The 27,925-nt window shown below is 44.2% G+C and overlaps 1 protein-coding gene across 1 annotated transcript in view; it reads left to right on the top strand.

Moving 5' to 3' along the window:
- Nucleotides 1–26,948, top strand: part of COQ8A (coenzyme Q8A) — an 83,328-nt gene extending 56,380 nt beyond the window's left edge. Inside the window, exons 6-15 of the mRNA XM_084828635.1 lie at nt 9,472–9,594; nt 13,557–13,642; nt 14,011–14,151; nt 16,036–16,117; nt 17,708–17,801; nt 18,100–18,241; nt 21,846–21,953; nt 23,433–23,498; nt 24,469–24,555; nt 25,534–26,948. Coding sequence (XP_084684761.1) covers nt 9,472–9,594; nt 13,557–13,642; nt 14,011–14,151; nt 16,036–16,117; nt 17,708–17,801; nt 18,100–18,241; nt 21,846–21,953; nt 23,433–23,498; nt 24,469–24,555; nt 25,534–25,821 — 1,217 coding nt within the window. The 3' untranslated portion in view covers nt 25,822–26,948. The remainder of the gene's footprint in view (nt 1–9,471; nt 9,595–13,556; nt 13,643–14,010; nt 14,152–16,035; nt 16,118–17,707; nt 17,802–18,099; nt 18,242–21,845; nt 21,954–23,432; nt 23,499–24,468; nt 24,556–25,533) is intronic.
- The last annotated feature ends 977 nt before the right edge of the window (nt 26,949–27,925 follow it).

Below are 27,925 nucleotides of genomic sequence, written 5' to 3'. Positions count from 1 at the left end.
TTTTGTGCAAAGACGGGCATGATAAAGGACAAAGAAGGCAGGGACCTAACAGAAGCAGATGAGATTAAGAAGAGGTGGAAAGAATACACAGAAGAACTATACAGGAAAGATCTGAATGTCCCTGATAGTCATGATAGTGCGCTCACTGAACTTGAGCCGGACATCCTAGAGAATGAAGTCAAGTGGGCCTTAGGAAGCATTAGTAACAACAAAGCTAGCGGAGATGACAGTCTTCCAGCTGAGCTATTTAAGATCCTAAAAGATGATGCTGTTAAAGTGCTGCACTCAATATGCCAACAAATTTGGAACACTCAATAATGGCCACAAGACTGGGAAAGGTCAGTTTACATTCCATGCAAAAGGAGAAGGGGACGGCAGAGGATGAGATGGCTAGATAGCATCACCGATGCAATGAATATGAACTTGAGCACACTCTGGGAGAGAGCGGAAGACAGGAAGGCCTGGTGTGCTGTGGTCCATGGGGTCATGAAGAGTCGGACACGACAGAACGACTGAACAACAACAACAACAACCTCTGTCCTGGGCCCTGCTTTGTGTCCTTAGCCTTGCCCACTGCTGACATGCACCCATTGAGATCCTCCCAAATTGGAATTCAGCCCGTGGGCCAAAAAAACCTTTGCCACCTGTGATCTGAAGAAAAGCCGCAAATCCCTTCACCTATGTGACCTCGTTTTTGCTCCTTCTTTCCTCGTACTTTCTGCCTTTAAGGTGGGGGGCTCACCATTTATCTGGGAAGCATTCACTAGGAACACTAGGCTGGAGGAGGCAGAGGCAAGTGACCCGAGCAATTTCCAACCATCATTTGCGTTGGTCACTGGTTAAGTCCTCAGACTTGTGACTGGCCCTTGCCTCTAGCCAGAACTTGTTCTTGCCATTCACTCTGCCTCTCCCTCACGTGTGAGGAATGGGTCCTTGACAGCGACATCATTCTGAGCTTAGAAGACACATGGAGCACCTTTTAGACCCAGCAACTGTGGGGATGAGCCCTTGCTCTCCTCTCCAGTTCCAGGCTAGGCAGGATCCTTGTCCTGCTGAGTTTTGGAGAGCCTTTGGTTGGAATCCAAAGCTGGCAGTTTGCCAGCGCTCATTAGGTCGCACTAGAGGGAATGGCTGCCAGCACAACAAGAAGCTAGCGCTTCCTAGAGCAGTCCTGGAAACCAACTGAAACTGTGGAATGGAACAGGTCAGCAGAGCTCCCTTCTGTAAGGTTTGCTGACTTGTTCCATTCTAGAAATGCTAGTTTCAGCTAGTTTCCAGGGTTGCTCTAGGAAGTGCTAGGTTCCTGTTGCTTTAGTGGTGGTTCCTACTAGCACGAGGGCAGCTTTGGATACTGCCCTTGGAAAGCAGTGCAAACCCTCTTGGAGGAGGGAGAGGACTCTCCCTGACTATGGATTAAGCCCCAGGAAGCAATTCTTTGTGTCTCGCTAATTTTCTGAGCCTTTGCAAAATCTAAAAAAATCTAAAAAAGTCTGAGAGAGTCCCTGTCTTTCTCAAAGCTTTGGAGAAGGATGGGTATCTCACCGGAATGACTAAGAGTTATAATTAGTTAAGTCTTTTATTTTTTTAGTGATCGTGTTATATTATTATTATGTTCTTCTTTTTGTTGCCTTTATTTTGTTAACTTTATTTCAAGATAAAATAAAATTTCACGTAAAATTTAAAAAGCATTCAACAGTGGCAACCACATTTCTGGCCTCCTGCCTTCAACAGATTTCTCAACAGGCAAGTAAATTAACACATGCATCTCATTAAGGAGTTAATATGGAAATTGGCTTACAGAAAAACGTTCTGAAAATAATGTTTACCCTTATTGGGGAAAGTGGGGGGGGGGCAAGGGGAAGCAGTGGTTTGAAAGTACAAGGAAGGAGATTTGGGTCAACACGAGAGACAACTTCCTAATCCTGTCATAATAAGGTTAATAAGTACAACATCAGTTTTGGAATGCTCCCATGGAGATCATCCAGAAAACACTGGACAGGAGTCAAGGATGCTTTTGTTTTCTTAGACTGCAGTCCTAAGCACACTTACTAGGGAGTGAGCCCCATTAAACACAGTGGGACCTGCTTCTGAGTAAACCTGTATCAGATAGTACTGTTAGAATGGGGAATAGGTGTAGATTAGATGACCCATTAGAAGGAACTGTTGTCTAGTAATGCATGTAACTCATGCACCTGTTGTGATTTGGCATTTGCTGTGTTCTTGAGAATGCCGGTCCGCCTTAATGACATACTTTCTACTCTTGAGCAAGATTCTCAGATTGTATTCAAACAAATATTCACTAGCTGCTATCCTCCAGTTCATGACATAAAGAGCATGAAGGTAGAAATTTGGCTTATGAACGGTGATGCTGATTAATAATAATGAACCTAAGGCTGCAATTCCATACCCACTTGCTTCCAGGCAAGACCCACTGAACTCAGTGGGGCTTACTTCTGAGTATATACATACAGGATTGCACTGTTCTGTAGATTTCCTCTTTGAGGCTGGTGCTTTCCTGTCGTGATTCCAGGTCTATTTTGTTGGGCTGATGAAGTCAAATATGTTTCTATCTGCTCCTTCCTCTCCCCCCCTCCGCGCGACTGTCTTCATCTGCCTCTGCTGTCATTCATTCCAAAGAGTCTGCAAATGGAGCTTCGCAACTCACTATTTTAAAAAACGTCGTTGACCTCATCTTGTCAACAGGAGCAGCAGTCTGGTTTTGTGGCAGGGCTTAGTCAGCGAATAATAGAATCTCAAGGGCTGCAGCTGAAATCATGGGATAAAGGGTTTAAAAACAAAGTGCTTTTCCCAAATAACTTTTTCCAGACCTGACTTAAATTGCTGCAAGCTAGTTTTCAAAGGCAGGAGAGTTGCTCAAATTGTGGCCTCTAGTAAAATTTTGTGAAACTAGATGCTTAAGCAGAAGGAGCAGCAGCACAGACCCTGGTCTGGCTGAAGGCTGCATATTGGCAGCTCGGTATAATACAACCAGCTAAAACATTCTTATGGCTAAATCACATGTTTCACTAATCATGTAGCTGAATCTTGACTTATTTTTTACTCTTGTGTAAATACATGTGGCCCTGATTCAGATGGGGACCATTGGTGACCCAGGAGGGGAGGGTCACCCTTCCCTTGTTTTTTCACCAAAAGCAAGCCTCCATTGATTCCAGTGGAAACTTTTTTCTTTTTTTAACCACCCCACTGAGGGTGGGGAAGAGGTTTAACCCTCCCCTCCTGGAACGCTGTGGTCCCAATCTGAGTTGGGGCCATGCCTGGTAACACGACAGCAATATATAAGGCAAGACTGCATGCTTTGCATTTAGTATAACGTGTAGTTTGGCTCTCAGTTGTCATACTTCTAGAACTGGAGACCACTTCACAGACTTCTGCAAAGACAAAGGCATCTCCTTGCCCTTTCCCCACGCATCTGTGCCTTGTTTGTTACAGAGACCTCACGCTATGTAGATGGGTCTCCTTTTCAGGATTTAATGAAAATCCTAGGATAAAGCAACATCATTCTTGGTTCCTTTGGTCTCATCTACAAATGCTACACTTTCACACAGTCATTCCTTTTGAGGTCTTCAGCAGCTAGGAGGGCATTAGACTGGTACACCTGGTTGGGGTAGTACAACCCTGAACTTGCAGACTAAGTGGAATATAGCACAGGGGTCCAACACTTGGGTTGCCCTTAATAGTCGAGCCCAAATTTGCCACCTCCATGACCTTGCATCTCTCCTTCAGCACAGTCTTACGCATCTTTACTTGGGAGGAAACCCCATTGTGTTTATTGGGGCCTATTCCCAAATAAGTGTGCATAGGATTATAATCCCTGTTATAATGCCTGACCTCAGGCTGCACATCAGGACAACCTGTTCCTCTCTTGTCTGTCTTCAGATTTCTGGAACAGAGGAAAAGGAGCAGGCGCTTGCTTTGGTGTTGGCCAAGATGTTCTGAGCAACTTGACTGCTTACTGCCAAAATGGCCAGCCCCAGTCTTCCTCCCCAGCTGGGTGGGAACTGGAGAGGGAGTGGGGGTTTTCTTCATCAGTGCTTGGAGCTCTCTACAGGGGATGATCCTCACTTCCTCCCCAGCCCCAAGCTAGAGAGGAAGGCTTGGTCTCTTTTTTGTTGGCTTCTGCAGAGGGCAGTGAAACGCTAGCCAGGGCAAGGGTGGCAAGTGGAAATATGGATGCCTGATGTTTCACCATCTTTTCTATCTTTCGCTATCAATGTACAGGAGTGTTTTTCAGCATTTGATGGTGGCCTCCTTAGGGAAGTATGAGTAGTCAACAGCACAGGCTTGACCACTGCCTAGGACATGTTTTGATTGGGCTAGTGATGGGAGTGCCAAGACATCTGAGTGATTGCCAGCGCTTAGGACGAGTGGACCAGCCATATGTTTTATCTGGTTTTTTGGGTTTTTTTTTTACCTCAGGCACCTTAAAGCATGTTGCGAGACTGTGTAGTAACCTTGTTCTTTCCCACTTGCTTTTGATTGCCTTTCCCCTCAACTGAGGGTGATATAAAATGTCTTGTAGTTGGGAAGGCTTGGACAATTATTTTCTTGACTTGCGAAGGGCCACTATGCCAAAGTTGAGTGTATCGGTGCTCTCTGCTGATGAAAACCTAGAGGGACCATCACCGTCCGGGTCTCACAGTCAGTTTTGTTTAATAAGAACATCTTAAAATGTACTCAAACTCCGAAGACTATTAGCTTGCTTTGCATGCAATGCCAAACCAGTATTTGGATGTCTTCAGGCTTGTGCACTTTCTCTTCCATTTGCACACTCCAACTTACTCCCTGACTTCCTGTTTTGTTATGAGAGTCAGTGTGGTGTAATGGTTAGCATGTCAGGAGTGGAGAGACCAGATTTAAATCCTCATTCAGCCATGAAGCTCATTAGTCAGTCAGTCACTGTCTCTTATCCTAGCCTACCTCACAGGGTTGTTGTGAAGATAAAATGGAAAGGAGGAGGACCATGTATGTTGCTCTGAGCTCCTTGGAGGAAGGGCAGTTCAAATTCACCTTTGAATTAACAAATGACTTATGCTTCCCCTCCAGTCCAGAATTGGAAGCCCTTTTTGAATTACGGTTTCCAATTCTGATTTGGAGGGTAAGTACAAGGTATTGCTGCTGGTTTGTCTTCAATAGCAAACTGTGCTTTGCCGTAAACCAGGAAGTCAGTGAGAGAACAGGAGTGTGTGTCATGCCCCCTTTTGGATTGCCCTGTAATTTGCCCTGAGTCTGATTCAACCAAAGCAGGACAGCGTGCAAGAAGTGTGTGTGCCCGCCCGCCCAGGTCTTTGGCCCATGAGCCAAACAGGCTTTAGCTGTTACATCCAAAGCATCACTGTGTGTGTGTGTGTGTGTGTGTGTGAGAGAGTGAGAGTGAGAGAGAGGGCGAGCGCTTATTTCCATTATATATTGTGGATGAGATTCAGTGTGACCCTGTTTGGACATAACGGCAACATCCATAATTAATTAACCCATGAACTGTGGGGATGTGCGAGCCCCTTCCAGTTTCCTGGAACAACCTACAAATGCCGCACTCGTAGGTTGTTTCTGTGACATCCAAACAGGGGCACTTGGGTTAAACAACAAGTTAACCCGTGGCTTGTTCTTAATTAAGCCACGAATTGCTGCCAGATGCCGCCATGATGTCCAAACAAGGCCTGCAAAGTAAAAATAGCCGTGTTGGTTACTGCTGATCTTCAGAGCCATTTTAGCATTTCTGGTAGGAGAGGACTAATTAGAATATGTGTGGGTCAAGTTGGGTGTTAGGACAGTGTTTCCAGGAATATGAAATGAAATCCAGTCTCCAAACGCTCTGTTCTGTTAGGCAAGAGATGACTTCAAGGTCAGTTTTACTAAGTAATGAATATGTTTGCAGCACTACCTTTTGAGAGTTCCCATTAAGTTTCAGTGCTGCGGAAAGCAAGTAGGTGGAATTTTTGAGCCAGAAAATGTGTTGTTCCATGAGGCATTTATGGTTGTGTTTCAGATTTTATTGTTTAAAAGTAGGTTTTCATGGGATGCTGCTGTCTCAGAATGTTCAGGAGAATTGCATATATGAATGTGCTTCCACATTACAGGGAGTTTGTTTAATGTGTGAAAGTGGCACCTTCCAAGGAAAAGGCATTCTCACCTAATATTCTCTCCGACATACTCACTTTGCACAGGCAGGAAGGTTTTAAACATGGAAAACATTCAAACAAGCATCCCCGCGGCCGTGCATAGCTGAGGTTGGACAGGCTGCATGGTATGCCCTGCAGAACCTTTTGATTTGATTCCTAAGAAGTAGAACTTTAACAAATACCTGCTAGTCTCCTTCCCAGTATCTGCTGAAAGAAAAGAGAGTACGTTACAAGCTGGAGAGGAGGGAGAAGATATATGGGTGGGTAATGAACTCCTCCAAAAGGAATATTCAGTAAATTAGTTATTCTATTAAGCTACACAGTTGACCATCCACAATGGGGACTGCCTGGGTTATGGAGTGGTAAAAAGTTGTGGGTTGGGGTTGGATATTCCTCCAGAAGAAGTGGCAGAGTATTGGACTTGGGCTCACATTTCAGTTTGTCCTGGGCTTGCTGTGCAGCCTTGGGCAAAGAAAGAAAGGGTTCAGACAATCATATCTACCTCAATAAGTCAAGAGATGGACAAGCATTTTGGCTGTATATGCAGTCCCTTTTCTCCCCCAGGTTTAGTTTTTAAATGAACTAAAATTAGTTCATTTTAAAATGTTAAACAAACAGATTTCTCCCCCATCCCTATGGGAGATCCATGATTTATCTTCCAGCTTCTAAAAAACCCTAAATACAGCAGCTAGGGCTAAGAACTGTAAATTTTATCAGGAAAGCTGTGTGGGGCAGTAGTGGTGATGTTAAACCCTTTGCACTGCATTATTTTTTGTATCTAAATTGCCCCCTCCCCACTTGCTATTTCCAGCAAGAGGCAATATAGGCATGCTAGAGGTACCTGTACCCCCCCCAGCAAATAGTAGCTTGAGAAGGATGATTTAAATCAGAAAACCAACAGAGTCGTAATGGTGAAATCTGGATTCTCCAACATGATGCTGGACAGACATCAGTCCTGGCACTTGTCAGACTCCCTGCCCCTCCTGATCTTTATTTTGTTTCTTAATATCTTTATTTTTTAACTGGGAGACTAGCATGCTGCAAAGTGAAGGGCTGCCCTCCAGCACTATATTTGGATTCAAGGGGAAGTTCCTATTCTTTTAGTGTCTCACCAGTTTGCCTGCTTGGAAGCGACTGAACAAATAAACAACAATGCCCACCATGGCTGCCATCTTATGAATGATCAAACCTCTCCCCCACCCCCATGCCATGGCAGCCATTTTATAAGAGTGTCCATAACACTCTCTCAAAATCCCAAATATGCCATCCATCCTAAGAAGGTTGGGCCTCCCCATGCTGCTTCCTTGATCAGATAAGCAGCCTTGCTCCATAGGCTTCTACATAAGTGGTCTTCTTCCCAAGGCTTTTGCATAAGTGGCTTTCCTCCCCAGGCTTCTGCATAAGGAACCTTCCCCCCCCAGGCGTCTGCATGTAGTGTGATTTTTTTTTAAGTCAGGAGATCAGTCACAGATCTCCCAGTGTAATGTGCATTTGGGCCCTTAGAAATCATAATTTGATAACCTTGGTGTGTGTTTCTGCGAGAGGCAATCTAGACGTGACAGGGATGTGGTTCTGTCATTTTTTCCCCTTCTGCTTATATGCTTATCTTTATGTTTGGTATACCAGAAAAGGTTCTTCACCACCTTAATCATTAACTTTTCCCTTAATGTGTGCTATGTGCTGAAGGGTGTATGTATGAGCAGAGATTTCAAAGGGAAAAGATAAATTGAAGGAGCTGGGAAGAGTGTGGTATTCAGTTGCAAGCCAACCTGCTTCTTTTCCCATGCTGAAAGCAAATACAGAAGGAGATGGTCTGATTTCATCACTACACAAGTAATGAAAAACTAAATCTTGCTTCTCAAGGGCAGTTAGAAAATTCAGCCCATAACCTGAGGCCATAAATACCTGTACTCCAGCCTGGCACCCTTCAGATGTTCTGGACCATAGTTCCCATCATGCCTAGCATGGTTATGCTGGCTTGAGAGAGTCCCGACGCATCTGGAGGGTGTCAGATTGGCAAAGGTTGTGGTATTCTATCCCTGTCTCTCCCAGGATTCCTCCCTCTGTATCTGCCTCTGCCACCATTAGCAGTTAGCTAAGTCCACCACTGGAAATGTTAATTAGGGCTTGTGCTTGGTACCATCTTCTCTTATGAACCAAACCATGAATAATTGTTGCTTAACCTACATTTCCCATCATTTTGCCTAGATGGCTATGGAAATGTGCCAATAGTTCTGTTGAAAACCATCTATTTTAAATTCATTATTTACCTCCTTTACTTGCAGAAGTAAAGGAGGTAAATCAAAACGCACTATTTGAAAATAACTGTTACGCATGATTTGAAAATAACTGCTCATCAAAAGGCATTATTTAAAAATAACTGTTAAACCCAGTGCATTCCTCTGCTTTATTAAACAAACTGCCTTTTCCAAGAACTGGAACTCTCCTCCTGCTTTGGAACCATTTGGATATAGGATCTACATGGGCAAGGGCAGTTGTGTGGTTCCTTCCTGTTCGTGTGTTGTGTGATGAGCATGCTGTTGGTCCCCACTGTTCGGACCCTATATCCAAACGGTCCCAGAGTGGCATGAGAAGAGGCTACAGGGAAGCAGCTGCCTTGGCACTTTTGAGCAAGTGTGAATTTGGCCTGAAGTTGATCTGATTTGTAACTTATTAGGTCCTTTGGTGGGGGAGGGACTTAAGACTGATTGTATTAATTAATTAATTAAATTTATTAATTGCCCATCTGGCTGATCACCCAGCCACTCTGGGCGATGTACAAGGTGTATAATAAAATAGTTTAAAACAGTGCAATTCTACAATAAAAACACCATATTTCTAAAAGTACCCTAACCCACCCCAAATGCCTGCCTGAACAACCACGTTTTTAATGCACGGCGGAAGCTCATTAAAGCTCATTATTCATTGTATAAATTGTTTTAATATCCCCGCAGTCAGGCTTTTATAACTTCTGGCAACTCTTCCTGCTTTTTCTAAAAAATTGCCATGGTTCGGTTTTCCCCATATGATTACTTGAACTATTAGCATCTGCAAACAATTCAGCCAATAGTCGCAGTATTTGATGTTGTTTCACAGGTTCCAACTTGCTCGAGGTATCTTTAGAAGTACTTTTTCCTAACTTGACCATCACCTTTTCACTCCTTGTTTATACTGAGAAACACCCCACAGTGATAGATATTACTAGTAGTTACCACGTTTTTAAAAAGCAGTGTTCTGAGAGCAAGTTCTTTGGGTCACATGGCAATGGTGCCAATGACCAGTAGAGTCCATACAACACTTAAAACATGTTTCTACTCTGCCTGCATGTCTTCAGGAAAGAAGTCTGTGATGGATTCTAGCCCTTTTCTATCAGAGGCCAATGCAGAAAGAATTGTGAGGACCCTGTGCAAGGTTCGAGGTGCTGCGCTGAAGCTGGGGCAGATGCTGAGCATTCAAGGTAAGTGCAGATAGTTCCTCTGCTTCTTGGTTCTCCCCTGCTCCCTTTTTGAAATGTGAACAACCCTTGTTACCGGGGTGATGCATGTATTTTAGTTTAGGGTGCTAGAAGAGCCAGGAAACAGCACAGGCAGTGGGGCACATTGTCAGTGCCGGATGCCAGCATCCATTTAATAGAACTACAACACCTAGGTTCAGAAACTTGTACATCGCTAAAGTGCCTTTCAAAGGAATGGCTAGACTGCACACACATAGGCACCTGCCATGATTATGTCTCCCTGCCCCAACAGCCTTGGTGCCGCCTGAAACCTGTTAGCACCCGACAGAGGCCAGTCCCATCAAGTCTGCAAGTCTCCTCCAGGACTCCGTATTAGATCATTACAACTGTAGATGCTCCTTAATCCCCTTTGGTTTGGTTGAGGACCTCCACACATGCTGTTGCACCAAAAAGCTCTGATCGCACAGGCCTCTTTTGTTGTCTTTATCTTCCCTACAATCTTATCTGTAGTTGCCTATCCTGAAATGTATGTTTAGTGAAACATCTTTACTTCTATTTCAGACTTATTCTTCAGTTTACAGAGCTTTATTTGGGCTAAAACAACAAAGTGTCTAGCGTTACCTTAAAGATTAACGTATTTATTATGGCGTAACCTTTCATGGGCTAGGATCCTACCTCACCTCATGCGTGAAATGTTATCCACGAAAGCTTATGTTAATCTTTAAGGCAGCCTTCCCCAATGCGGCACCCTACAAATGTCTTGGACTGCAGCACCCATCATCTCTGCCATGGGCCATGCTGGCTGGGGATGATGGGAGTTGTAGTCCAAAGTGAGGCAGTTGAAGTGACAAAGTGTATAAGTGATCATGATGCAAGGGAAAATGGAATATTGGTACCAGTAGATCCAGAAATAAATTAGTTAACACCAAAATTACCACAGCTTCAAGACTGGGAGTGTTTCCACAAGACCAGACGTGCCAGTGTGGCCTCTTCTGTGCTTAAAAACAATAATAACTAAACAAATTTCTTCCCACTAACCACATAGCATTGCTAGGACTGCTGGAGGCCTTTAAAGCAATAAACAGAACCTAAAGCCAAGGGAACACTAACAAATCTGGTGGACAGATTCATCCCGTTCCTCTCTTAAACTTTGCCACCCTCCCTTGTGAGAAGTGAGAGCTTTTGTATTTCTGGAAAGGACCAGGAAGGTGGGCTGCCCCAGCAGAATCCTTTGAGTAGCTTGTTTCATTAGCAACAAGGGGCTGGTGCAAACTTGTGGGCTGCCATCGGCCTGCAGTTGCTTCATCTCCAAAACTCCCTGCTAACCCCTTTTTGCGGTCAGCGTCTTGCCCAACCTGGCCAACTGTGGGGAAGCAACTAGTGTGTGTGTTTGGGGGAGGAATTACCAACGCTCATTGAAGGGGTGAATTTTAATAGCTAGGCTAACCCTTGAGAGTGCCTCTATTCCCCCCCCCCTTTTTTGTATCTACTTTCTGGTGGTGATCTCTGCTAAACTCGGTTGTGTGCAGCACTCCTGAGAAGCAGCTTCAGGAGGACCTTAACAGAAGACAGTAGTACAAAAAGGGAACCAAGGAACTGCTCCTCCCATGCTTCTAGAATCACAGAATGATACAGTCATTGCATAACCTTAAGCGCTCATCCTGAAGCAGGACATCCTATAACTCAAGCAACCGTACCACAGACCATCCAAGCTTTTCTGGAAAATAGAGCCAGCCAGCCTTTGAACAAACTACTTTTAAGGAAATCTCCAGTGTTTAACTGTTCTACTATAAATCCTTTGTTTCTTGTCCTATTTTCAACAGAGAGATCCTTAGAGGAATGACTGCTTCCCCTCTCCTTTCTTACCTTACTTGAAAAGTGTCAGTATGTTTTCTCCTCTCTCCACATAACCTTCATGTCTAGGCTAAACCACCCGGTTTCTCCAGCAATTCCTCATGGGATTAGCCTTTAAGACCCTTTATCACCATTTGTAGTGTCCTCCTAAATGTTTCCCACCTTGCTCCTTAAGCCTCTGTCCTGACACTCTACTGCTTTCTGCATGGATTTCAAACTCCTAGTGCTCACATTTTAGGGTTTCCCTATCTCTGCCTCTGATCTTTTGGGGCAATTCACACAACTTTGTAGTCTTTGCTGGCCTCCTCTCCTGCTTCTACTGTTGTTGTGAAGGGGTGAAGTATTTGGATCCGTAGTGTGCCCAGTGCTGTCAGGGGTGGGCACCATGTTTTAGCCCAAGGGCTGAATAGGTTCCAAACATGCATGTTGAGGGCTGTATGCCAGCAGTGGGCAGGGCCCTTGGCCAAAGTGGGTGGAGCTACAGGCATTGCTGGCAGGTGGCCCCCGATGTGCTTGACCCCCCATTCAGTCACCTGTGTACTTGCCTAGGCAGACTGCGCACCCAACGGAGATGGCTAGGGCAAGTGGTACCTTGAGGCGTGACTCCATCTGGAGCCAACTTCTCTCCCCCTTTGCCTTACCCAATTGGGGAAAGAAGGTGATGGAGCCTCGGCCTCTGGGAGTGGTCCCTGGCACTATGGCTCAGTTGGGAGCTGCTGTCTTGCCCCCTTTCTGGAGGAGGGGGAACTTTGGTGAGAGACTTTGCCTGAGGCCTTCACGGGCCAGATGCAGAGGCCTGGTGGGCTAAATTCAGCCCATGGGCTGGAGGTTCCCCATTCCTGCTGTAGCGAATCTACCAGTGGTACGTGGCTCCGTATCATCCAAGTGAAATCAGTGATCCAAAGGTTTAGGCAAGGAGAAGGTTTTATCTTTCAACGGCTCTTCTGCTCCATTGTGCCCTGCCCTGCCCTGCCCTGCCCTTCCAGATGGGGAGCCTTGCAGAGGTCTGTTTTTCCATTAAATGTTTTCCTATCCGCCAGCCCCAGCAGGTGAGTTCCTGGCTGTACTTTCCTTTTTGTTCTGTCTCCCAGTGTTTTAAAAATTGTTTCCCAAAACACTTCAGGGAGACGTTTTTAAATTCCAGAAACATAACCCATGCCTGTGGCTGCACAGACTGTGAGATTGGAAGGTGGATAGTTCTGCTGTATTGAGAAGTTTGAACTAATGGCCCTGCTTCAGTGCCAGGTTGCAAAGTTCTCGTTCCAGAGTTCTTTGAAGGCATACTAGGTCGGCTACATAAATAGCAAGTGAAGACGGCTCAGTGGTACATTAGCGAGCAAAGCAGATAAGCACTGGAGTAGGCATACCAGATCACAGCTGATGCAAGTGTTTATGCTCTGTTTTTCTGATGCAGTGAAAGTGGAGGAGCCTGTTGAGAACTAAAATATAGATATGTTCTCCTTGGTAGTAGCTGCCAATTCAAACACTTCGGCTATAACTCAAGAGGGACAGGGATAGAATAGATGAAGTTTCAGCACACCTCTTTGGGAATCCCAAACTTTTTGCTCAGCTCAGCTGAAGTGCACGTAACACTTAACATTAAGGACTATTGTAGGGTCATGTGCACTCTTCCGTCATGCCATGTTCCTCCAGAAAATGACATTAGGCACAAAATCCCAGCATCTTGACATCCTGGCTTTCGCAACACTCTTTCGAGCCTTCTGAGCTGCAAAGACAAGTGTGAAGGTGTGTGGGCACTGTCTGGGGGTAGCTTAGAAGCAGGTTTCCCCTTGTCACGACTAGCAGAACAAGGATAAATTGCGCAAAAAATGCACATTTACATAAATTAAGCTGGTCACAGCAGTCATCTTTCAGCAGTGGGGGAAAAAATCTGCTTCTTTAAGTTAAAGTTTTAATTTAAAATATAGGATATGTGCAGTCTTTCATAGTCTTATTTGCGGCCAGGAATAAAGAACAGGAACTAAAGAGCTGACAAAGTGAAAATGCTCAGATGTGGCTTTTATACTTGTGAGAGATAACAGGTTGGAGAGAAGACATCAACTGTGGTCTGATACTGGGTCTGACTGCCTGATGTTCTTTCCTCTTTGCAGATGATGCATTCATCAACCCTCACCTGCAGAAGATCTTTGAACGTGTCCGTCAGAGTGCAGACTTTATGCCTTTGAAGCAAATGATGGTGAGAACTTGATTTAGCAGCTTGACAGGAGAGATCCTGTGGATTGAAACAGAAAGCTCCCCCACCCTGATGCTACCTCTGGGCCTGCTGGTAGAATAAACCACTGACCTTTGTTACACTCCAGCCAACTCCATCCTTTTTAGGAAACTCCATAATATATATGTGGTGTTACTATGGTGCACCTCTTCAAAGTTTAGCTCTCTGCTTCCTATGGGACATGTTTTGCCATACTGTACAAGTCAATGGCCACTTGAATTTTTTTCTGGCTGATTACGTGTCCTTGATGTTTGTTATAGTTAGACTTGTAAGAAAGTCCTAGTGGCAGTTTCTGTAAAACTGCATTCTGTTTTTTCTTCTTTTACCTCTAGAAAACTTTGAACTCTGACCTTGGCCCTAACTGGCGTGATAAATTGGAGTTTTTTGAGGAGCGTCCTTTTGCTGCAGCTTCAATTGGACAAGTTCATCTGGCTCGCTTGAAGAACGGCAAAGAAGTTGCCATGAAAATCCAGGTGAGAGTCATAATCATCAGTGCTTTCAGACTTGCGACCTGCTTTTCTTCCAAATGTGTACTGTAATGCCATATGTTTTTATAGCAGGAGTGCTGCTGGTGTGACCCCCCCTAAGTTCAGATTGTGACCCACTAGTGGATCCCAGCCCACTGGTTGGAGGGTGCTGGGCGCTTGGGTCCTGATGGTGTTTAACCCTCCTATGATTGAGGAAAGTGCTTTACAAAATTTGTATTGGGGTCAGATGTCATCAAGGCATACTTCTTATTTCTTTCTTTCTCTCTCTCTTTTTCACACGCACCTCCAATAAGACATATTAATTACTTAAATGTAATGCAAACAAAATGAAATTGTTTTTAAGGGATTACTTATTCATTAATTCGTCAAGAAGCTTTAGGAGGTTAAAAACAAACAAATCAATCCTGAAAGGTTAATGCTACTTTACCTTAACTTCAGAACATGTGAGCGGGTTGGCCTATTCTCCCTGTGCATATTAAAACGTTAATGTCATTGCCAGCTGAAGTGTATAGTAAACAGTATTCACTTATTCTCTTTAAAGTAACTTTAAAAATTTTATTTATTTAAAATAGTTCTTGGCTACCTTTCAGGGCAGAAGCCCTTCAAACTTCAGTGTAGACTGGCGAGGCAGCTCTGCTTGTGTCAGACTGTACAGAGTTCAGACATGCAGCTGACCAAGCTGCATGTCAGAACCATTCACACCTCACATTTGCATTTTGTAGGCAGTCCTGGGAATAATTTGTGGAAAGCATCACCTTTCTGGAAATCATGGTATTACAGTTGGGATAATCTTTGATCAATTCTCTCAAAATCCTCTCCAGAACTTTTCTACTTTGAGAAATTCATGAGTTCCTGTAGACCTCCCGGTGCCCTCCAGATGTTTTGGAGTACAGGTCCCACAATCCCTGGTCATTGGCCATGCTAGCTGCAGCTTACAGGAATTGTAGTCCAAAACATCTGGAGGGCAACAGATTGCCTACCCCTGCAAGGAGATGGTTGAAAGGTTTGCTAGGTTGTTGCTTTTGTTCTTAGGAAGCTGTTGTGTGTTTTTTCTCTTAAAACCAGTCCTGATTAAAACTGACGGAAAGTTACTGTTGTTGTGGCTGTTCATGTCAGTCCACTATCCAAAGCACAGGTGTTAAACTGTGAAAACTGGTTCCCTTGACTCTCTCTCTCTCTCTCTCTCTCTTTTTTTTTTAAGGGCAAGAGGAGAGAGAAAATGAGTTGTGTGTTTCTCAGGCTATGTTTTGAACCATATCTGTTTGGAGTATTCCAGATATGTGGACTTGGTTTTGAACAGTCCAAATAAGCTTGGAAAGAGGAAGCGTTACTCATTATGTCCCATTTCCCTCCCCCATCCCACCCTCATTTATAGCTTCCAAAGTCACTCTGCATTTCCCATGTAAAGTAAAGCTCTATTTTGGAAAACAGACCAGTCTGATTACAATAGGGCCTTTTGACCCTAATAGGAAAGGGCCATAGCTTCTTGGGAGAGAACATGCTTTGCAAGCAAAGGGTCCAGGTTCAATCTGTGTAGGGCTGGGAATGACTCCTGTCTGAAACCCTGGAGAGCTGCTTCCAGACAGTGTAAACAATAGTGACGTCGATGGACTGATGGTCAGAGTCAGTATAAAGCAGCTTCCTAGGATTTTTTGATCTCTTTTCCCTATTGGACTTCAGCCCCATTATTTAGCCCTTGGTCTTTTTTTTAAGTGAATATGTTAAAATCATACTCTGTTTTGGTACAGGGAAATATAGGGACTCAAGGTGATTGGTGTTTTAACTGGGCAGGGGGTCTGTTTAGAGGGCAATCTGAGGTTGGGCTCAGGAACATTTGTCTTCTCATCATTTCCCAATTCTCTCTCACAGTATCCTGGAGTGGCCCAGAGCATCAATAGTGATGTCAGCAACCTGATGACTGTCCTGAGTATGAGCAATGTTCTCCCAGAAGGTAAAGCCACTGGAAATGGTGGGAAAGGAAGGAATTTCCATGGAAGGAGTTGGAGGGCAACCTTTAAACAGCTACTGGAGTCTTGTTGAAGGGTTGTGTGTTTTTTCTGTGTGCCTGGTGAACTCGCCATAGCACCAGTTTAAGTTTCTCCAAACTCCAAAATGTGTGTAGTAACACATGGTGGGGGAGATTTGACTTGGGGAGGAGGGAATCGTCCCCCCAAGCAGTTGCATCTTTATGTTGCTGAAAAGAAACTTAAAATGGGTAGAGTGCCCCCCCCCCCAATCAGTAAGTGGAGCGTCTATATCTGTGCCATTGGCATTGGAAGGTAAGAAGCTGTCCAGCAATAGAGAAGCTCTGCCCTCTGAGGCAATGGAACCGTGATGGCTCTTTGCAGTTCACAGGGCATTTCTGTTCATGCTGTGGGTGTCATGTGATGAACGTTAACGTGCACATGTGGAGCTGCCCTATGAATTACCCTCTCAATCACATTGGAGCTTGGGGTAGAATCCAACCGAAGTCCTACTTAGAGTAGACCCATTGAAATGAATGGGACAAGTTAGGCCTGACTAACTTAAGTCCCATTCATTTCAATGGCTCTACTCTAAGTAGGACTTTGGTTGGATTCTACCCTTGATCCTGATGAGAGGAACCTGTATTAGATCCAGAATGAAACCATTGTTAGGCTTCCGAGCAGAAATGCATCATCAGCCTCCCCTTACGAGCAAAGCAGTTGCTAGGACAAGATGTGGAATTGGGCTTCCTGTTCTAGAGGAGCACCTCCCACTATTGTCCAAACAGGTTATTTGCCTCAAAGTTGGGAGCTCACATACTCTATTTTAGCCTTTGTGTAGTGTGGCTAATCCATGCTTCATTGCCTATCTCAGAAAATAAGCATATCCATGGGAGACCCAGCATTCATACCTGGTAATGTTAGTGCCAATGAAAAGAGAGAGAGAGAGAGAGAGAGAGAGAGAGAGAGAGAGAGAGAGAGAGATTAGTTTGGTGTGTAACGTATTAGTCTATCTCTCCTTTGTCAGCAGTCTGTAGACTTGCAGCAGAGGCTGGCAAAAGGAACTGTTTCTTCTCTTGGACTTTTTGTGCCTGACTGTGTGAATGCTGTGCCAAGTTCCACGGTCTTTATTTTAATCCCTGTTGTTAGCCATTGTTAATCTTGGTACCAGAAAGGGGAAAAGACCTCTAATGCTTTGTGCTCCTACTTTTTCCATTTATGGAGAAGACAATGGACGCCCTTTTCCTTTTGCTCTCTACTCCACAGCAAGGGTGGCTTTCTAGTGAAGCTGTAACACCCCATTGCTGTAGGTCTGGAAGGTAATACATGCCTGTTGCTGAAGACCACGATGCTCGAGCCTTAGAAGAACTCTAGCCTTTGTTCTTGACTTGAAGGCAGAGACATGTCATTGCTGCAGCTAACCAAGGACACTTGTGTCTGGTTGAAAATACCAGTGAATGAGTGTTCTCAACTCTCAGCTCTCCATTAAGTTCTGTGACCAAGAGCTCTGCTTTTTATTTAAATCAGCTCTGCATCCAATCATAAGCTATTTCTCTCTCCTCCAATTTTGCCTCCAGGCCTCTTCCCTGAACATCTGATTGAAGTTCTGAGCAGAGAGCTGGCCCTGGAATGTGACTACAAGAGAGAAGCTGCCTGTGCAAAGAAATTCAGGTGTGTTTTCCTAAGATCCTCTGCCACTCTTCATCCTACATTCTCCCATTTTTCTGTGTGATGTTGATGAGGCTCAGTAAGGTAGCATTAATGTTGCATTTGGGGAGTATAGCTCAAACACTTGAACTTGTGCATGTCATTGGGCTAGGATATCTCTCAAACTGAGAGAGAAGAGGCTCAGTGGAAAAACAGGGCAGCTGCCTTTTGGCAAAGCAGTTCTGCCTTTGCTGGTCAGATGTTGTAGTAATCGCAGACCCCTTAGGAGGGCTTTCTTAACATTTTGTTTGCTGCTCTTCAGGGAGCTGCTCCAGGACCACCCATTCTTTTATGTCCCCGCTGTGGTGGATGAGCTGTGCAGCCCACATGTTCTGACGACAGAACTGGTGACGGGGTTTCCACTGGATCAAGCTGAAGAACTGAGCCAGGAGATTCGGAATGAGGTATTGTTGTCTGGCCTGTTTCATCTGGAGGTGACAAAAGGATAAATAAAATAAATAAAATACTTTTAGAGCCAGAGAAAAATTACATCTTTCATTGTCAGACTATTTTGTAAGAAAGTGCCCTGGAATTGATAGGATGGGGTCATACAGTGAGGGAAACAGGGGAGTTGGGAACCCTTTGTTTTCTTGGTAATGATATTGCAGGGCTTGAGGGGTGTTTTGCTGGGGAGAATTTGCAGGCAGGGGTGTGCTCAAGCCTTTCTCTTGACAACTGATTCTGTCTGGAAATCTGTTCTTCTACCCCCTTCCCTAGGTGGTTTTTCCTTAGGGATGCTCAAGGATTTTGTGTAGTCTGCATTTCAAAGTGAACTGACCTGATGTGAACCTCCCAAACTAATAAGTAGACTGAAACATAGTTATCCTTTGGGTTTTGAACCTCTCAGAATTTTGCGATGCAGTTCTTGGCTCAAAATGTGTATACATTTTTGAAAGGATAAAATACATTTAGATGTTCACACTTTGAGAGGAAATATGTTTAGAAATGTGTATTTCTAAATGATTAAGTATGGTCAAAATATTAAATTTAACCATTCATTTAAATATGATTTTTTGTGCAGATTTTTGTTTTAAAAACAGATTAATGCAGAAATGGGAAAGAATGGACTCATGAATTAACACAGGGGTAGGCAACTTGTGCCCCTCCAGATGTTTTGGCTTACAACTGCCATCAACCCTGGCTGGCAGAGCCAGTGGTGAGGAATCATTGTAGGCCAAAACATCGGGAGGGGCACAAGTTTTCCCCTCCCGAATTAACAGATGCAGAACTGTCAAAGACCAGAAATAGGCTGATCTGTCCATCCCTATTTTTCTTTCCAGCTGGGCTCCTAAGCTAGATTTGAATTTAGTTGTTGGGAAAATCAACTGGTAGGAGGAGTTTCCCTGGGGGAATTAGCATGCACAGGAAGAGTTTAGCATCACTCTTGCCCCCTCCAGTATTCCCCATTATCTCAGCAAATGTGTGATTGGAATAATGTATTTTCTGAGATAATAGTCCTGCCTTCTCTCATGAAAATAAATCTGCTGATGTTATTAGTAGAAATGTTTATTAGCCTGCATACCTATGTCAGACGTTTATAGTGCAGAAGAAATAGAGGAGCCAGCTTTCCTGTCAGATTGCTTGAACGTAATGTTGCCACAGGTGATTTGCTGTTGGCAAGCCTTGGATAGCAAGACCCAGAGAAAGCCCTCTGAGAATTTGTGTTTTATATAAAAAGCTGAATTACCAAACCTTTTAGCTTGTGGATGCTTCCAGGGAATGCTTGTGGGAATATCCATCTCAGTCCTGTCAGCTCCTTCTGGCCATTCTTTCTGCTGCTAACACAATCAGCGGTGCCACACAGTTTTGTGCGTACATATCCTGCATTTCCTCGAAGGAGTGTTGTGCACAGGATTCGCAGGTGCTCTCCTGCTCTTGGTGAGGCCCGGATCTGCTTAAAACCCTCAGAGATGGTATTATATTGGGTGCCTGCACCAGCTGCCTATGGATCCTAAAAGCCACATTCTCTGCCACCATGCAAACCAGTTTCCATTGTTGCTTCTCCCATCCAGACAACCAGCCTTCAGAGGGCAAACATGACCTTGTGGGTAGGATGACAAGCTTGGCATAAGAGACAACTTCCCTTTCCTGGGACAAGCAATCAGAAATGCATCATCTTCTTATTGCATAAGGACCCAAATATAGGTTTCACAGCTGGGCCAACCCTAGCAGCCAAAGGCTGCTGGAAAAGTACTCTCAGTAAACAAGAGGCAGAGGAGAGGTGAAACATGGACAAAAGGGCACTGGAGCTGAATATAGTAAGGGCTAGAGAGTTAACAGGAGGACAGGGAATTCTAGCTGCCGCCAGATTGGCAGGTGGAGATCTCCTGTTAGTTTGACATACCCTATAGAAGGCCATAAACATGCTTAACAGCTGTCAGCACATCACTGACCAGCAGTGTAAAGCATGTTCTCTAGTCAAGAGAACTCCTGCCTACATACTGTAGAGCTAGGGTTAGTCACTGACATCTAGGTGTTCTGTTTTTCTCCATCTCACCACAGTGGCTAACATTGATTTAGAGACACTGAAGGTTCAGTTCAATGCTCACTGTCTTTAGTGATTGGTTAGCCTATGGCAGGGGCGTGCAACCTGTGGGCAAGCCTCAGGGAATCTTTCTTGTGCCCTAGCCACACCCCTCCAAATTCTCCTCCCTGCACCTCTCCCACTGTACCTTTTTTCTGTTGGGGCCTAAAACTGACTTTTTGCACTCTAGCCTGTCAAACGCTGTGCTTTTTGCTCTCAAGAATAACATTATGGAGGGCTAGAGCATCTTTTGCCACTCTAGCCTGCTGAACTCATGGTTCTCTCAAGAATTCTTGAGAGAAACCATGGAGGAGAAAAGACATTCCAGCCCTCCATACTCCAAAGTTTCCCTCTCAATTATATTCTTGAGAGAGAAACCACAGACTTTGGCAGGCTGGAGCAGCTACCTCCCTCTCCTAGCAAGGAGGTTTAGTATTCTGCTGAAGATCCCCCCTGCGGAAGAAAGGTTGGGGCAGGGCGTGGGGGGTTGTGAGTGTGTGACTGACAGAAAGACTGGGGGCGGGGAGGCTGTGTATGCGTTTATGTACATTTGGGAGGAAAGGGGGACCTGTGATGCCGCCCACTGCTGGCTCTGGCTGCGCCCACTGCCACCATGCAGTCCCTGACCTGTTGACCATCACCCCATGTGGCTTTCAGGGGCAAAAGGTTTGCCCATCCCTGGCCTATGCATCATTGATGGAATGTGAAAGATACACAGGTGGCCAGAGGTGCATACTAGTACAAATAGAGACTTGACTTGTATGAATTTCTTGAGCCAAGCTGACCCTACCACCTGAGTAAATGCAGCTATGTTGAATGTATGCTCAGCAGACATCAGAGCTGAGACTGGTTGCTGCTGGGTGTACCTGTATGATGTGTGTGTTTTTAAACACTTGTCACATTCCTGTCTGAAGTATACACCTAAAAGCATGGGTGGTGAGGTCCGTACCCCTTGTTTGCTGAATTAAATCTTCACCAAACCAGTGTTGACTTCCTCCTGACCTCCTCTCTTGTAAATGTGGCCCCAACTCTGGGGTACTAAGCCACAACCCTGGTTTAGTAATTAGCTGTTCTTTGGTTGGTAACAGATGTGTTAAAGGAAGCAAGAGGGCAATTAAGTGACCTTTCACAAAGGTTTTTGTCCCCTGATGGCTATAGGATGGCTTCAGGCATTGTACCAAAGGGCTACATTTCCTCTTTTCAAGCTTGCTGCTGTGTAATGTCCAAAGCAGGGATTCTAGCACTTCCCCTTACTTCCTCCCAAGTGAGAAGCATGGACTGTAACTGCATTTGGTATTGGGAGTCTCTGCAGTGTCCTCTACTGGGCATGCTCCTTTTCACACGTGCCCTTGAATGGCCATGACATACCTTCCTGTGTCTTCTGCATATTTAGAGTTGCTGACTCTGGGACAGGTAGCGTCTGTTGCTCACTGATGGCTTTTTGATTCTCATCCATTTTTGACCCTTCATTACACATTTTGTAGATCTGCCACAACATCTTGGTTCTCTGCCTGCGGGAGCTGTTTGAGTTCAGGTACATGCAGACTGATCCAAACTGGTCGAACTTCTTCTACGACCCAGAGTTGCATAAGGTAAGCCCCTCTAAAATCAGACGAGGCATTAGCAGCTTATAGCATTTATTTTTTCCCCTTTAGCAAGAGATCCTACAGAGTATTTGCTAAGGTTAGAGTAGCCTGGCAACAGGACAAATGGGCTTTGTAGTAACACCTGGCATCTGGTGTCTGGAGATAGTATGGGCAAATGGAAGCATATTTCACAGTAACAGTATAGCAAGTGCATCATGGAAAGGTGATGAAGCTGTTATAGAAATCATTTAGAATCCCACTGTTATGTCCCTAGAGGAAATGTTTAAAAACTTGACCTGCCAGACCTCTAGAGAGATTTAACTTGTTTAAAAACACAGACTGGAGTGTGGCTTTCAGATGTTCTACCTTCAGGAAACCCTTCTCATATTGACTTGTCTGCTGAGGGAATCTCTGCACATTGTGGAGGATTCTGGGCACGATCTAAGCCCTACACTTGGTTTGCATAGCACACTGGTCAGGCTGGATGGGTGCCTTTGTTGGCTAGTGAGAACAGAGTGTGCACTTTGGAATAAACCCCATACGCTCCTACAGCTGTTCTGCAAGTAGAAGATGGATACTGACAAGCAAACTGTTTCAGTGTATTCTCCATTACTGATTTGTATCATTGAGAAACTTTTGATAAGGTTCTGAGGGACCCCAGGGTTCCCTGGGACAGTGTTTGAAAACCTCTGGGGCATAGAATGTCTTTCCCAACCTGCTGGCCTCCAGATGTGTTGGACTACAACTCCCGTAATCCTCTGGCCAGCTATGTGTCCAACACATCTGGAGGGCACTAGGTTAGGGAAGGCTGAAGTAGAGCATTGGCATCCACAGTATCCTCTGGCTTCATTAGTTTCTCAGTGCCTTTGTGAGCTGCAAAGCATCTTTGGGAAACCTGTGAGCTAGTGTTCTTGGGTTGCTTGCTACAAGGGCCCCTTACATACTTCTAACCTTGCATCTCTAAATCAGTCTTGTTTCTAGCTCTAAAGCTAGAACTGTGTACAGTAGGGATGTGGGGTGTATTAACCGAAGACTTGTCTCTGTGCCGTGTTAAAATATTATTGCTTGTTTACAGTGCTTGTTTACAGTGTAAGATATCTTTCATTGGCCTCTTTTCATCGACTTACTCACTTTTGTGCTGTGCTCTCCTTCAGGTCAGGTGGGCCTGCCCTTGTGTGTTACTTTTGTTAACACTATGAAAAAGGATTGTAAATCTCCAGGAGTGAACCTCTTGCCAACTGTACGATTTTTATATAAACATGTTTTGTACTACGAACTGTAAATGCCACTGTTAGATATTTAGCCATTCCCAGTGCGAAGTGGATAAAGAAAATGGCTTTTGAAAGGATTCCAGCTTTGTGTAACAGAGCTGTTACACTTCTGTGTCATCTGTGTCAAAGCTCTTCCAGTCTTTTCCACATTAGGGTGCTCTCTATATATAGTTTCTACTGCAGTGTAAAAATCTTTGTACATCTCCTTATCCAGGTGGCGCTTCTGGACTTTGGAGCAACCCGGGGTTTTGATGAGGAATTCACAGATGTCTACATAGAGGTGAGGGCTCTAATTTTGGTGTGGTTTCTGTTTTGTGGGCTTGAGTTGCACGTAGCTGGATCAAAAGCTAGGGATGGCCTGAAGGAGATGTAGCTTGGCTCCTTGCTTCACACTTAACACACTTTATCTTGTGAAACTTGACTTTATTATTCCGGTTTGTAACATCCTAAATGACAACTAGGAGTGCTTCCACAGGTGAGTCCACAAATTAATTTGTTCCTGATGTCTCTCTGTGTGTTTTAAAAGTGCAAATAGTGTTGATGGTGTACCATCATGTAAGAAAAAGTAGTTTTGAAGACTAATAAAGTGTAGACACATGGCTAATTTAAATGGCCTGGGTGCATATTTCACTGCACTATTCTTGTGGACAGACATTATTTCAAAATTGCACAGTACCAAGTCACCATAGGGGAAAGGTGATCTTCCCTGGTGGCCAGTTTAATATAATGTATGTATAGTTGTTGGACCTTTGTTGCACAGGATCCAGACACCTTCCTTCAAGTGGGGGCTTCTGCAGTGTACTTTCCTAGTACCCCAACATCATTTGTTGTTGCTGAGAAAATTACTTGCCTCCTTTCGGACCAGTACCCATTTTGGGCAAATCTTTGAATTCTTGGGAGGGAATTCTATACTTCTTAAGCACCCTTAAGTCTACTCACTTTTAATGTGTTGGGTTGTGGTTTATGTTTCTATTGTAACCATCAGGGTGATAAATTAGTGTATCAATTCCTGAAATCTAGGTGTTGCATTTCTGCCCTTTGCATTTGTGAACATGGCTGGAATTCTTGATCTTTCAAAACTGCTAGCATTTCTGAAAAGCTTAGCAGATATTTATCATTAACTGAAAACACCTTCCTGGATACCAGGCTTGTTTCTGGAATGCCAAAGAAGGTCCTTGCTTTTGTTGTGAAGGTACTTGATTGGGCTGTCTCCCACTTTCTGACTTTTGAATGATTTTCTTCCCATACAGTTAATCAAAGCAGCTGCTGACTTGGACAGAGAGAGAGTGCTGAAGAAATCAATAGAAATGAAATTCCTAACTGGCTATGAAGTCAAGGTACATAGTAGAACCAAACAATTCACTCTCTGCTTAGCTACTAGTGTGAGAAAATGCAATATCCGGTTTTGAATCCAGGATCCTGGTTGTTGCTCACAAATAAGCCAGGATTAGTCGGCCAACAACAAATCAATGATCTGCAGAGAACAAATAATAACTAGAATTGCAATGGGCAGAACATGGGTCACTGTCTACCACGGGCTGCATCATTTATAGCAACTATTCCATACTCGGGCCTTTTGAAGACCAATTACTGGGCTATGGCTGGTCTCCTCACTTCACTGTGGTCTCAGGAGAGTATTCACCCCCATGAGAGCTTGGGGGGAGTGGCAGGCCTGGATGTGTTTGTGTGTTTTGTGCAGCATGATGGGAACCTTGAAAAAGGCAGGTGTGCAGCAAGGTTGAGCCTGCAGTGTTGAGTTCCATTAAGTTCGTTGGCCTGCATCAGTTAAGTTAGTGGGTTTTGAGTAGGGATGTCAGAGAAATCCGCTGTGGATTCAAATGAGGCCGGATTCTTTGGAATCCGGCCTCAGGATTCCGCAGCGGATTGGGACCATTTACCTCCGCTCCAGGAGGACTGGAGGTGAAACGGCACTCGGCTGCTTCTTGCCAGCCAGAGCTGTTCGTCTTCTCCCTGTCCCTGCTGATAAAAAAAAAAAAGCAATCTGGTGGATGTGCCCATAGACTTATACGCAAATAGAGTCATGAATCTTGCGTATAAGTCTATGTGTCCATAGACACTGCTCTATTTTGCATATAAGTCTATTGGCACATGTGATCAGCGGGATGTGGAAACAGCTCATGCGCGCCACTCATCCCTGCAATTCCTGGGCTAAACAATCCAGGAATTGCTGCTGTGACGTGCGAATTGGGTCAGAGAGTTAAGTGCACATGATGGCTGACTCTTTCACTTTTTTCTCAGCAGAAGTATTCAAAACAGCTGATCAAAATCACACTTTTTGTTTTCCTTTAAATCAGGCTATGGAAGATGCCCACCTCAATGCCGTCCTCATCCTCGGAGAAGCTTTTGCATCTAGTGAACCTTTTGACTTTGGCTCCCAACACACCACTGAGAAGATACATGGCTTAATCCCAGTCATGTTGAAGCACAGGCTAGTCCCTCCACCAGAGGAGACCTACTCTCTTCATCGGAAAATGGGAGGCTCCTTCCTCATATGCTCCAAACTGAAGGCCAAAATTCCATGCAAGAACATGTTTCAGGAAGCCTACAGTAAATATTGGAGTGGAAAGGCCAAGAAGGAATAGTAGCACAGAGGAATTATTGAACACCATCTTGTGTTTATGGCCAATCATCCACATTCTAGCAAACCACAGTACAAATTATTCCACATCCCCAGAATCACTTCAGAAGTGCAGCAGCCTGTCTCCTGGAAGCAGAATCCCTGGTTTAAGGACAATGCTGTTCTTTTGTTGGACATATCTTCTCTTTACACTCTCACCAGATTATCTGTGTAGCCTCTGTTTTACAGGAAGCGGTAGTTGTCTAGTGTAGGGAATGTGGCAGGGAAAGCTAGGCAGCTGCGTTTCTTACTGTCCTAGGTATCAGCTCTCTTTTTCATATTTTAATACTGATAGCTGTGTACCTTTTTAAAAAACAAAACATGGGGTGGAAGAAAGAGAACTAAAATGAGTTGGCATTGAAAACTATTTGTAATTCTCCAAATGTTTGTGGGTGTTTTCCTTTTTTAGATGTCCTTTAATTTTTTTCTTCTAAGGTAGAATACAAATGGTTTCATACTGTGAAGTATAGATCGCCAACATAACTTGCAAGAGAAGCCTATTTTTGTATGATATTTGGTGGGAGTCTGTTAACGGTCGGGATCTTCTGATGGAACAATGTAAGATGTGTACATAGGCTATTTTATGCCTTCAGTCTCTGGTTTTCACAGAAAGTGAAGATTTTAAAGGATCTGATACAAGTGGTGCAATGGTGTACTTAGAACACCTTGGCTTTAAATTCAGATGCTCACCTCCAGTTGTCTGAGCTGAATGCATAAGCAGAGGGAATGTAGTTAATGGGGTTTCTCATTTAAATGGAGAATTAGAGAAACCAAAGCTCTAACTGTGGCATTTATAGAAGCTCAGCAATGAAGCTACACTTTCTCCATCTTCATGCTTGCATCTTTGTAATGCAGCCTTTGATGAAAGGGCGCAGGGAGGGCGGGGAGAGACGCATATTCTGGGCTTCTTATAGCAGTATCGACGGCGTTTCAAGATTTCATTGAAAAGCTTAATAAATGTGTAAGTAGCTGAATGCACAACTTAAGCAATTGGAGGCAAACTGGCAAATATATTTTGGTTTTTTTGTACAACAGTTGGAGCTATACAACTTTCAACTGATTTCCAATAAAGAAGTGCTTGTGCAGAAAGCTGTTTGGCTGTGGTTCACTGACCTGTTGGGAAAGGGTGTATTTTATTTTTCACTTAAACCCTGTTTGGGTGCTGGGAGGAGGGGGGAGTATATACACTAGCCTCAGCTCCAACATCCTTGCTAGCTGCAGTCTCAGACCTTTGCATGTTGGGCAGAAGGTCTGAAGGGGGGAATCCAAGTGCAAGATTCCCCCTTCAGACCTTCTGCCCAACACCTTCTGAGAACATTTGGAGGTAAACACCTGAACAGGGCTTTACTCTGCTTCTATTCCAGTAATAACGAAGTACTTGCTTCTGTTTCATAACAGTAATGTATTCAGATATTTGGCTTTTTTGCAGGGAAGTACGAACCCTGGGAATTAAGATCCACATTGTAACCACAGGCCACAGAGTGAAGTGCCCATTGAAAGAAGTGGATTTATGTGCACCCATCTTTGAGTTGGATTCTGGGCCAATGCAATTAACACACGCTTCCCTAAGCTGGTTATAACTGTTGCTAGATAGTCTCTCTCTGGACTTAATACCACCATATTACTGCAGGAAGTACAAATTCTACAAAAGTGTAGTGGTAAAATTAGTATGAATACACTTCTGATAAACAACTATTATTACTTTGGCCACTTACCTTAATAGATCATGGCTATTCTATTTGAACTGTGGTAGTGTAATGGTGATACTAGAGAAAAGGAAGACATCAGCTTATAGTGGATTGGCCAATGACTAGAATGTCAAGCTTGTGTCCCAGAAGAAGAGTGGATGAATCAGAGCAAGGATCCATCTAATTGATTATGCTGTTCCTATCAGTGGCTGGCCAGCCAGCTGCCTCCAGGAAGCCCACAAAGATGGTCTTCTGTTTTGTTCTTAGCATATAGTATTCAAGGGCTTATCTTTTAAGAATTTGTCTAATCCTGTTTTAAAGTCAAAGGCCATCGTTGCATTGCATAGAAGCAAATTATGTAAGTTAGTTATGAATGATGTG

Source organism: Heloderma suspectum, chromosome 1 (assembly GCF_057233095.1).
Source record: "Heloderma suspectum isolate Gila_16-S chromosome 1, 16-S_ref, whole genome shotgun sequence".
NCBI classification, from domain to species: domain Eukaryota; kingdom Metazoa; phylum Chordata; class Lepidosauria; order Squamata; family Helodermatidae; genus Heloderma; species Heloderma suspectum.
This window is presented reverse-complemented; position numbering and strand designations above follow the sequence as displayed.